Source organism: Phaenicophaeus curvirostris, chromosome 1, assembly GCF_032191515.1.
Source record: "Phaenicophaeus curvirostris isolate KB17595 chromosome 1, BPBGC_Pcur_1.0, whole genome shotgun sequence".
Lineage (NCBI taxonomy): Eukaryota > Metazoa > Chordata > Aves > Cuculiformes > Cuculidae > Phaenicophaeus > Phaenicophaeus curvirostris.
Window position 1 is genome coordinate 176,451,741 of NC_091392.1, and position 13,119 is coordinate 176,464,859.

At 37.5% G+C, this 13,119-nt stretch overlaps 1 protein-coding gene across 1 annotated transcript in view; it reads right to left on the reverse strand.

Annotated features, from left to right (window-relative positions):
• The window catches only part of VWA8 (von Willebrand factor A domain containing 8), a 202,253-nt gene that overhangs the window by 92,528 nt on the left and 96,606 nt on the right, over positions 1-13,119 (reverse strand). Inside the window, exon 21 of the mRNA XM_069880696.1 lies at positions 10,917-10,993. Coding sequence (XP_069736797.1) covers positions 10,917-10,993 — 77 coding nt within the window. The remainder of the gene's footprint in view (positions 1-10,916; positions 10,994-13,119) is intronic.

Consider the following 13,119-nt stretch of genomic DNA (forward strand, 5'->3'; position numbering starts at 1 on the left):
TTTCAAGATTTACCCAAATTCTATTAAATAACTGAATCTAAAAAATTACTCCTAAAAGAGAGGAGAGGCACTGCACCTGATAGCTAATTATATAATTATCCTCAGCACATATCCCATGAGTTCAGTATTTCTTACTCCATTCATTAGACACAAAACTTTATCCCAGGCTTTTTTCAAATGAAAATTTGATGTTGTCAATACCTCTGCTTATGGACCCTGAAATAAGAGAGGAGACAAAGATGGAAAGAAAGTAAATCTCCAAGCATTTTGGGTATCTTGTGGTAAAACACAGGAACTGGAACTAGCCAGGTGGAAAAATTAAGGAACAAAGAATAACGATGGCCCTCTTCTCTCTAAATTTGTGTTAGTTCTACTGGAGGACTACCTGGCTGAAAGATGCTTCTTTCGAGAAATTAAATCAATGCATTAAATTTTTATTGAAAATGTTAATGTTGTCTATACGATACATCTGCAAATATTCATTGTATGTCTTGATACTTGTTCTCCCCAGAACACTGAAATGTAAACACCAACACAGAATTCGATATATTTTATAATTTACTCACTGTTATATAACTTAAGAAAAGGAAAAGGTATTCCAATGGTTTATTTTAAGATTTAGGTCCCCAAGGAGGCTTATGCCTAAATACAGGACACAGTGTCAGGACCTCAGTTAACATTACAAACATTCACATTCACTGGAATTGCTCCATCTTTATGACTGAAGAATACTGTCCTGGCCTTTGTGGGTACTTACACTGAGGCTGACAGTGTATAAGAACACCTATGGAAACCGTGTGTTTTAAGGCTTAGCCAATATAAATTTCGGTTTGGCTTTTCTCTTACTCTCCAAATGGAACCTAGTGGTAGTTGAAAGGAAAAAACAGAGACAAAATGTATGCTCTAATAACTGTTGGTTTTCATTTCTGTGAGACATCTCTCTAAATACTTATGTACATATATACACATATATCTATATCTTCTCATTACATTTGAATCAGACATGAATATACCCATCTGCTGTGACCTAATTCTGAGAGTGTTTGAAAATAAGTTAGGCCAAGGGTCATTTTAAGCTGTTAACTCGTTAGCGAATCCACTCGTGGATTATCCTGATGAAGAGTAGGCGATTTTGACACAAAGGAAGAATCTGCATAACTTTGACATTTACAAACTAATTTCTTTAGCTAACCTATCATCTAGCCATTGTATTGAGCAATCCGACCACTACATTTAGAAAATTCTGAAAAGCCAACCAGCTGTCTCACTTCTCTGTTAAAATGACACTGTAAAGCCTTTCAGAAGCATCTGTACGCACTGATAATTAAATCCCCATCCTTCTTTCTGGTAGGCCATTATACCTACTCAGCAGGACATCTATTTGTTTAAAATCCAAGAAATTATTTGGAGTATAAAGGTGCTCATTACTCAGTATGACTGTGGGTGGCAGAACAAAGGCCAAAGGGAATTATATATTTAATTCAGGTTATAAACTTAAATCAAGTTACAGAATTACTAATACATGCTCCATCTTTCAAAACAAGATGCAACATTTTTAATATAATTTGTTATAACAACAGAAGAAATTCACTAACCCTAATTGTAAAATCTGTAAATGAAGAAACACAATACCCTACAGCTCCCCTTATTGTGTATAAGAACACAGTTCACTGAGTGAACAGTGAAAAACTGTTACTTCAGCTTTAGAGGAAAATGAAACAACAGGGTCTTCTAACCTAAGATATTACTCCTTAGCAGCCACACAGCAGGATATTCAAGCTAAATTCAATTCCTACCACAAGATAAATGAAGTAGCTCTCTAACACCCGCAATCTGACAATAGCAGAGATAGTCAGCCAGCTTATGAAAAGCCAACACTGGGAAAAAAGACAATTAGCTTGCATGAACTCTTGGAAGCTCCGCAGTGCAACTTCGTATTGATTGAAAAGGTATTTAGGAAAAGGGGGAAAAGGAACAATGAGTAAAAACCCACAAAGATACCTATTATATGTGAACCAATACATTCAGTGCTTCACAACATAAATCTTTGTAATAAAAACATGTTGTCTTATTATTTAGTTCCAAACCTGGGCTGCAGAAAGAATAAAGCTCACACTATAATTTTACAGTTTACAACATTAAAAGAAAATACACCAGACATATATTCGTGACTCAAAATCATGAGGAAAAACTACCCAGCCTTTTTTTTCAGCTTCTAACATACAAATAAACAACACACACACATCTTCACTGTGTTCAATGGGTTTCTGTAATAAACCAGGGCAGCTTAAGAGCACTGGCTTCAACAACACTCTGCTCCAGAGACAGCTTTTCTGGGCTGATCATTTTTAAAAACAGACCTGCAGAGCTATATCAGCATTTAAATTGTTTTATATAGTCCCATCTCCTTTCAGAAGAATATAACCAAATGCAATTCCGAGAGCAAATATACCATAATCTACTGAATCAGGTGTTCATCTGTGTCTTGGGTGAAGGAAGGTATTCCTTTTGAAACAACTTTTTAAACTGGAATTTTAAAAAAATCTGAAGTCATTAAAGCTGAAAGGGTAGTCTTAAATAATCTCCATAGGGGAAACAGATAATTGGATTTTATACTGATTAAGTGTGCTGAAAACGAGGGAAAGAAAATTAACATCTAAAGATTAATGAAGAGTTTATAGTGAATATTGCTTGTAGGGACACCATAAGCTCATTTTCCTACCCTAAACTTCTCCATTAATTTGATTGTTAAAGATCACAGCAAAATGATGTTTATTTTGAAAAGGATAACATATGTAAATTCAGTTAATTTTTTGAAGGAAGAAACAACAGATTACTGTAATTTATGAGGGAACTACACAAGGCACAACACAAAATGCAGTAGATTTTTAAAGTGAACCCTGCATCCCACTTTCCAATCATCAGTCACTAGAACAAACACAGTAACTCTGAAGGGAAGATGCAATACTATAGGTAAGTTCTTTGAAAGGAAATGTAAGATTAGGAAAAGCAAACTAAGGTAGTGTAATATCTTCTAAAATAATAGTAAAATTATCAGATAACAAATAGAATTTCTATAGCAGTTAGTATTCTGCTGACCGTAGTAAAACATAGAATCATATAACCATTTCATTGGAAAAGACCTTTGAGATCACTGAGTTCAACCATACCTGTCCAACACTAAACTATATCCCCAAGCACCTGAACCACCCATCTTTTTAAATACCTCCAGGGATGGTGACTAAGCCACCTCCCTGGGCAGCCTGTTCCAGAGCCCGATAACCCGTTCGGTGAAGAAATTTTTCCTGATGTCTAATCTGAACCTCCTCTGGCACAACTTTAGGCCGTTTTCTCTCATCCAGTCACTAGTTATTTGCAAGAAGAGACCAACACCCACCTTGCTACAACCTCCTTTCAGGCAGCTGTAGACAGTGATATGGTCTTAAAATATCAGATTTACATTAACTTTACAACAAAGCCGAATTGATTTAGCATATATATTAATACCTAGAAAAGTGGAAAACAAGTTAGCAACTGGTAAGAAAAGACATCACACAGAGAACTAAGACTTAGTATGGCTAATTTAAAGTCATAAACCCTCAAGCAAGGACTACAATTTTTAACAGATTCATTTAAAAGCTAAAGAAAATGAGAACTTCCTACACTCTCTATTTTTTATAAAAAGGCATCAGATCATATTTATAAGTGGCTTCAACTTTTTAGATATGACTTTATGAAGATTTGCATTCTCTTATGGACAATTTCCTAGGAGAATATTTTCTTGATACACAGAAAGAGAACACTTGAATAGAACCGATTGTTTCATGTCTTCTGCAAATTCACTGAGGCTCCGAGCAGCAGAAAATCCATTCATAAGCCATCAATAAATTATTGATGTAGATTACACTGCAGTCTGCTCATCAAAAGCTTCTATTTCTGTAAGCGATGGTGATGTTCTTACACAACTAAATAATTGCAGATCTACATACTGAAGACGTCAGAGTTGAGGTTGACTAATTTTACTCGTCATTGCTTCAGTGGCAACATATATAGTAGCTCCCAGGTTCTCCCACTAACCGAGCGTAACCAAGTTCCCACTGCGTTGGAAAGGATCGGTACTTTTCATTCTTGAATGTTTTAAATTGCATAGGGGAACACTTATGGCATACACACTAGAGAGGAGATGGCAGGCTGCAATCTTTGCACTTCCTATGTCTGATTTATGGCTGAGACCACATGAAGCCAGGAAACATTTCAGAAAAATTTCTGCTTAAGAATTGCTCATTATTTAGAATCATAGAATGGTTTGAGTTGGAAGGGACTTTAAAGATCATCTAAGTCCAACCCCTGTGCCATGGGCAGGACATCTCCCACTAGATCAGGCTGCTCAAGGCCCCATCCAACCTGGCCTCCACAGAGCATGTTTTCTACCTCGATCTAGTGCCCGGCTGCAGCACTTACTGTGTCTGCTGCCATACCTCGCTGACTGAGCAGTACATTTACACTCATATCAGAACAATGAATGAAAGTTCTAGAAGTTATCAAACTTTATCTCATTATACAAAATGTTCTTCTTTTTCTTGTTCTGAAAACAATGAGTCTGAAGCCGCTTCCTAATTACCTTCAACTTTAATTACTGTTCCATGCTGACACATTTGGGCGTTAGCTATGGACAGCGTAAATGGATTCCCCACACGGAAAAAAACACTGCTGGTTTATCTAATCTTGTGAAGATGAGATCAACAATTTTGATTTAGCGAGACATGTTAACACAACATAGCTAGAATAACAGGTAGAGGTAGCTGGGGTCATCCAGCTGCTACCTTGCAGAAATGGTTGGTAAATCACAGAACCACAAAGTGGCTGAAGTTAGAAGGGATATCTGGAGGTCACCTGGTCCAACCCCCACGCTCCAGTAGGGCCACTTCATGTCAGGTATCCAAGAATATGTCCAGATAGCTTTTGAATATCTCAAAAATAAAGGAGTATGATGTATACCAAACTTATAAAAAACTTTTAAATAGTGAAATAAAAATTGTGCCTTCCTGAACCAAACAAATGTGCTCCTTGGAACACAGACATTATTTCCATAGCTGATTTTTCTTAAAGGGACTACCAAGACAGAGAGGCTATTGTTTGCTTTCAGAGCAATTTGGAGAAAAACTCATGATGTCAGATAATATTTGAGAGGGCTCCTGTTGGCAGTTGCTCTTTTTGATTACATGACTTGAAGCCAATCCAACCCCAGCAGAGCAGAGGTGGCAGCTTTCACAGGTCCTCAGTTGATACTATATGTTCTCCACAGTGTTTTTCCAGTTCTCTTTAGTTGCCTAAATTAAGATTTCAGATGAGAATAAATTACATGTAAATCTTTTTTTTTTCCTTTTTTAAGTTCATGCATTAAAGAATAGAAGTGTATTTTAATGAAAGCTGTGATCAGACAACTTCATATGACTCAAAAAAAAATTGATATACATATTAAACCGAATGCTTTCAGCATGCAAAACCTAGTACCTCATTTATATTGGGAGAAACTACTATAAAAAGTGATTCACTGAATTTTACATCATCCTAGTCAGAGTCTAAGCTTCTAGGAAACTTTCTATTACAAGTTTCTTAACAATAAAAAAAAAAAAGGAACCATAAATCAAGCTTGCATTGGAAACAAAAGGATAAACACTGTAGCTCTGTAATATAGTCTCCACAAAAACAGTAGCTTTAAGGGGGAGAAGTAATTGTTATGAAAAATCTAAAAAGCAGCTCTATGATTAAGTAGTAAGTGTGACTTAATTCAAAATAGATGCAAACTGAAATGTTTAACTGACAGGTAAAGGTCATTTTACTCCAGCAAGACCATTCTTTGTGTGCAATAAGTTACTAATTTAATAACAGAAGTAAATTTAATCTTTTTTTCTTTGATCATATAAAAGAAGCCAGCAGTCTGAAGTCTATGATAATATCTTCCAACATTTTTATGCAGAAGAGCTGGAAGGTTACATTTATATCTGTTACTTTCATCAGTGCTAAGAAGGATTTTATAGTCTTAACAGGGCACATGTTCTTGCCTGAGTCTTCTCTAAAGTTTTAATTTTTTAATTTTTTTCTTCCTACTCTGGAATCCTCTTGGCCCCAGAGACTTCACAATTTAAAGTAAGATATTTTCAATTCAGTTAAAATCTTTTTCCTGATTCAAAGAAATTTGTTTTATGGCTACATAATTTAGCCTATCAAATTTGGCTTCAGATTCAGGTACAGAAACTTGCAATTTCTCTCCATATAACTCACACGGGAGACAGCAAAAGAGGTAACAGCAAGATTCAAAAAAACTGTGAGGCTTTCCATGGTTCACCCATTTCAGAGCAACCTGACTCTGTTGCATATATTTGGAGGACATGAAAGTTTCTAAGAAAGTCACCCAGTATGTGCTTAATTTCTGCACAGATCTCTTACTGGGCTGCACAGGCCTCATAGATTCTCACCTTTCTAGCAGCATCAGGAAAGCATGCTCAAGGCGAAAACAATAAACTCCCTAAGTTTAATATTGGGCAACACAACACTGTTGTATGTTTTGTAACATGTAGCCGGTGTCCTGGGTGCACAAAATCATAGAATCCCTTGGTTAGAAGAGACCTTTGAGATTGTCAAGCCCAACTGTACCTGTCTACTACTATATCATATGCCTAAGCACTTCATCCACCCATCTTTTAAATACATCCAGGGATTGTGACTCAATCATTTCTCTGGGCAGCCTGTTCCAGCGCCCAATGACTCTTTCTGTGAAGAAGCTTTTCCTAATGTCCAATCTAAACCTCCCCTGCGGCAGCTTTAGGCTATTCCCTCTCGTCTATCGCCTATCACTTGGGTGAAGAGATCAACACCCACACCTCTACAACCTCCTTTACTGTAGTTGTAGACAGTGATATGGTCTCCCCTCAGCCTCCTCTTCTCTAGGCTAAACAACCGCAGTTCCCTCAGCCGCTCCTCATACGACTTGTACTCCAGTCCCTTCATCAGCTTCGTTGCCCTTCTGCAGACACGCTCCAGGACCTTTTTGTAGTGAGGGGCCCAAAACTGAACACAATAATCGAGGTGTGGCCTCATCAGTGCTGAATACAGGGGCAGAATCACTGTCATGGTCCTGATGGTTACGTGATTTCTGATACAAGCCAAAATGCTACTGGTCTTTTTGGCCACCTGGGCACACTACTGACTCATGTTCAGTCAGCTGTCAACCAACATGCCCAGGTCCTTCTTTGCCAGGCAGCTTTCAAGCCATTCTTCCCCAAGCCTGTAGTGCTGTACCCTGAGGGGTAAACAAAATTTAGGATTTCTCTGCTGAAACTTAAACTTGTAGGAAAGGAGTGACTGAGAAAACCAAGCAGATGAAGTTCTTCCTTCCACACAGAAAAGAAGCCATATGCTTCATAAGTGCAGTCCCAGAGACAGGCTGTGGACAAACTACCCCAAATTTCCCATTTCAGGGAGTCCTGTAACCCTAGAATCAATGTGATGAGAGAGCTGGCCAACTCCAGATCAACTCCTAATATTATGAAGTTTGTAAGAGGCAGTAGCCAACTCTTAAATTTATTTTTCGGCAAACATTTTCCTTAAATGCTTTCCTTATTAAACCAAACCACAGCTTCCTTCCCATTAAGATTTTTAATTTTATGGTCCCAAATGATTTATAAGAGTTAACAATTTCAAGAAAATAAGCGTCTTAATAATGTGCTGTAAATAAAGTTAAGAATAAGGATTTATAACCTCTAAGGTCAGGTTGACCCTTCCATGTGAATCAGTGGTAGAGCAAGTAAATACAGATGTAAAAAAGGATGTTTAAGGAAAAAAATATCTTTTTTTCCTATCTCTCTCTCATCATCTTGAAGTATAAGACAAAATGTGAGGCTTCAAAATTACTCCTGGTAATAGCTCATTGTCTCTAAGGCAAACATTGCCTTCTTGAATGACACTGAATGGATGTCGTGTTAGATCAGAACTCTTTACAGTATTTCATCAAAACAGCAACACACATACCCCCAACCAAACAAAAAAACTGACCAAGAAAAACACCACCTGAACCAATCATCAACCAAACCCAAACCAGATTTAATAGCATTTGTCGCTTTTTTTGTGTTCCTGTTTGTTGGCAAAAGGGCTGAGTTATTCTTCTATAAAAGACATCTACATCAATTACACTGCATAACAAAATGTACTACACTATGTTGTGGTGTATATCCCTCTTACTTACCTTATAAGCTGTCAAAAGTAAAAATTTCTGGAAATATTCATGATTTTGACACTTTTATTGTCATTAAAAAAACAGGTTTTGAAAAGTGGCAATTAGATGCATACTTCTGAAATTCAATCTAATTATTTTTGCCTATTATTTATTCACTACTCTTATTTATTACATAACACTAAATGTTAATAAACGCCTTCACTATACTAATTTTAAAGCTCTTCTTACAGTTTTCTCCACTCCAGCAGTTTTCTACAACTTTACTACAGCCAACAAGAAGGACATTTTATAGCTAAGGATGATGCCCTCTCTTTACTCCAGAAAGGATACTATTCAGTTGTAACACCCACTCAGTATTCACATTTTTATATAAAAATGCATATTACTTCTTTTATAGCTAATTATATGAAGTGACAGTCAACATGGCAAAGTTCCTACAGATTTGCCAACACATTGGAAACTCAGAGCCTCAGGATATGCATCTGACAAGTACACACGCATTTCCAGAGAGTCCAAAACCCATAATCCAAGGTCTAATTAGGTACCATCTGCCAGATGCATTTCTGAAAGGGCAAAGAATGTCCGCCTTCAACTGACAATGAATTGTTTCCACATGTTTCATGAAGAAAGCAGTAAAATTATTTCTTTCATTTATAAAACAGTCGATTAAAATGTATGCTTTGAATGTTCAATTGTTACATATTTATAATACAGGTATATGAGCACCCATAAAAGTACAATATTTAGAAACATTTTCCCGTTAGCAAGCTTAATGATATTGATGGTAGCTAGCTAGGAAATCCACAGGAACTCCCAGTGCTATTGAAGATGAAGTGCACACTCTAGCATATTTTCTAATAATATATATCCATGCCATAAGCTACTAGCTGCATTTCTCCCCATAAAATGTCTAAAAACTCAGTACTGAACTGGTTTGGGTTTTTATTTTGATTTGCAATCCAAGTGTTCGCTAACAGAACAGGAAGGACACGGATCTGTTAGAGTGAGTCCAAAGGAGGGCCTTGAAGATAATCAGAGTGCTGGAGTGCCTCCCATATAAGGACAAGCAGAGAGAGTTGGGCTTTTTCAGGAGGCAAGAAGGCTCCAGGTAGACCTTATTGTGACCTTCCAGTAATTAAAGGGGGCCTACAGAAATGCTGGGGAGGGGTTCTTTATGAGGGAGTGCAGAGATGGGAAAAGGGGTAATTATTTTAAGCTGAAAGAGGGGAGATTTAGATTAGATATTAGGAAGAAATGTTTTTCCTGTGAGGGCGTTGAGGCACTGGCACAAGTTACCCAGGGAAGCTGCGGCTGCCCCATCCCTAGAGGTGTTCAAGGCCAGGTTGGACAGGGCGTTGAGCAACCTGATCCAGAGGAAGGTGTCCCTTGCCCATAATATGGGGGTTGGAACCGGATGACCCTCAACGTCACTTCCAATCCAAACCATTCTATGATTCTATGATTCTACCTGGATTTATGTGAAATTACTGTTCTGCCTGACCACATCTCACTGGAGAACAATTTTTCAAAAAGACACACACTCTCAAAGACAGAATATTGTAGTATTTTATGATATAATTGGGATTTGCAAAAATGATACTGTATTTTATCCAGAGGGACAGGGTGGCTGCTCCAAGCAGAGAAGAAAGCAGGGAAGTTAATACAAAGCTGAAAGTAGCAGGTCACAGAAGTGCTATACAGGAAAGAAGAGACAGAAATCTAGGTAAGTATAAAAGAAAGCAGGAACAGAAATGTGATAAGATAGAGCAATCCACATATCAGGAATAGAAGGACAAGACATTTGAAGATAAAAAGATGTGGGAGAAAGTGAGAGAGAGTGTGATACAGAGACTATGCTATTAAAGGGCAAAACATCAAAGACATAAACTTTTATAAGCACTGCTTAAAAAATGGTGATTATGGAAAGAGACAGGGTGATGAAGCAAGGATGTTGAAGACAGAGAGGCGAACACGTTACGTATAAAGATGAAAAAGGACACAGTTCAATAGAAACTGATTCTTCTACATATGTTCGTTTCTTCATATCAATTTATTGATTTAAACTTCATGTCATAAAAACCAGGCAGATAATTTGATATTATTTCAGCTTCTGAATTGTTTTCAATTAGTTTGTAGTCTTGATGGCTGCTATTTAGCTTGCATGTGTAAAAACCATAATCTTCTAATCCAAATAAGTTTATGAGTGAGAAAGAAATACATGTACTCAGCAAGAGTGCCAAAAGGAAAAAAAAAACCCAAAACCTAAAACAAAAAAGCCTTTACTCTGTAAAATGTTGCTTCTTGTCTAATGAGTGACATATTCAAACGAGCACCTCTGAACTTTTTCCCTCACACAGTACCTTATGTACAGGGAAATCTCTCCAGAAATAACAAAACGTTAGTCTCTTTTTGAGACATGGTTTAATGTCAGTATGCTCTGACTTCCACTTCCTTTTACAATAAGCAACGTGACAGCAATAAATTTTTGTATGCTCTTCTCAACCTGCCAGCTTATTGCCTCTGCCTATAAAAGGGATACAATTCTGTGGTCTGTGTGCCACCTGCCATAACAAGGTCTTTGTTCAAACTAAGAGAATAAATTAAATGCCAGAAACACAGGTTTTAAAATATGGGAAGTCAGACTGTAAACACAAAGTATGGAAGTTTAACACATTCTTACCTATGCAGCTGTAAATATTCTCTGGGCCTGTTTAAAAGGTGAAGGAATCTGTCAACAATCTTGTTTTTCCCAACACCCTGCAGTAAATGAATATAATAGTAAGACATAACACAGATGTACACATTAAAAATTTATAAACAATGAAAGGTTAGCTTTCCAAAGTTGTTAAAATACTCTCCATGTTCCTTTATGGGCAAATATTATTTTGATCCACATCAAAGAATTCTGAATACCATTTAATAACACAGATTTTATTTTACATAAGTACATATTTGCCAAATACTTACCTGCCTTACTAGAAATAACCAGAATTGGATCATGTCTCTAGAGTTATGTCACACATGTCAATGCATACCTTTAAATAAGCCCATTTTTTCCAGCCCTTTTATCACAGAATCACAGAATAACCAGGTTGGAAGAGACCCACCGGATCATCGAGTCCAACCGTTCCCATCAAACACTAACAGAATCACAGAATAACCAGGTTGGTTTTATTTCACAAAAGTATTGCAAGGCTGTGAATGATAAGACGTTGTCTCATACTAAATATGAAAACATAATTCTCTGTGGTCATAAGAAACACCTGGTAACTGTCACCTGAAATTAGAGCATTGCCTTAGCAATATTTGCTAATCCCATTGCAATGGAGTTGGTAAAAAAGGCCCAGACAGAACAAGAACTGTGTTGAAGATCCAACTAATCTATAACTCATGATTGCAGGACATTTGCATTAGCAAGCTATGCAGAATAACAAAAGTGAATTTATGGAGTGAATTGGGTATCGTTAACATCTTGGCAGGTCCTATACAAGTGGTTCAGGAGCTGGTACTTCAGCCCAGGCTAGACTGCTCCCATGGAAGGAATTAGCAGAGGAATTAAGTAAGTGTGCTGCCAGAGAAGGTCTTCCACTTTAGTCTCATTCTAAAAGAATCCAGGTCATATGTCCCTTGACATATATCAAACTGCAGTAAGGAGATTCCCTTCAAAACTACATTCCTGATCAGGTCTAAAATGCTAACGTAGATGCAGACCAAGATAACAGTTCAGATGCAGAAATTCTTATCCCCTCCTGCAAGGACACAGCTGCAGACTTGGAAGCTCTGAATGACAGTGAGATTGCCAAAGTTTGCAAAGAAAAAGAGATAGAAAGAAAAGTTCAGTTGTAACCCAGCCAAAAGCTGTTCGATGAGACACTGCCTCTGATGAGATTCTCACTCTGACTGCATGAATCCATCTAGTAGTCCACATTAGTGTAAAGTAAAGCAGATAAATATAACCCACAGAAAGATTAGAGAGATTAAATTAGACCAACTTGATAGTCACTAATCTGTTTCACTTGGCATTGAAACAGAATAGGAGCATTGAGAGCTGCAAGTTACGACATTTACAACTTAAGTTGTAGCTGAAAGATGCTAACTGCCAGCTGCAGAATTGCAAACTGTTTAAGCTTCTTGAAATTGGACCACAGTCTCTCATCTGACTACATTTATAAGACTGCAGAATCACACACACATGTGTAATAGATGAAATCATGGAAGAAGTGTCCTCACCACAAGATCAGAGGAAAAAATAACACAGAACTGACAGAAATAGAACTACCTAGATCCTACTGTGCACTCGACTCCTGACACAAGAAAGCCAACTCAAGTCAGAGCTCTGCCACACGCCACAAACCTTATTTTATCTGATTCTTCAGAAGAATCCATAGCTTTACACACAGGTGTAGTAAGTAGCTGCAATGCAATTAATGTCTATCACCAGTCACTTCTGAAAACTGTCCCTGGAAACACAGGTCTCCACTCTACTTTGAATATAACAGATGAAACTGCTCTAACAGATTCTTCCAGGAACTCAAAGAACACATCCATCTGGGGGGAAATACACAATTTGAGGAATTGCATCAGAAACATCAAAAGTAACCAGAAACTGTAAGAATTCTCTAGTAGTGCACACAGGCAGTTTTATTCCCATTTGTTTCCTACTACTTGCAGTCAGATCCTTGAAATCGTAAGTGAGCCAATAAACAGGAACACTTCTTAAGTGAAGCACAAAACACTCGTGCTGAAAGGATCTTCCTTTACTTTTCCTAAGAGAGCTAAAGATGACAGGGCAGATGTCAGCACGCAGTTTTCAGTATCAATCCCAAGTGGTTGCAGAACCCTTTCTCTGCAAAGTGGGACTCCATCCAGCTGTGGCAAGTACA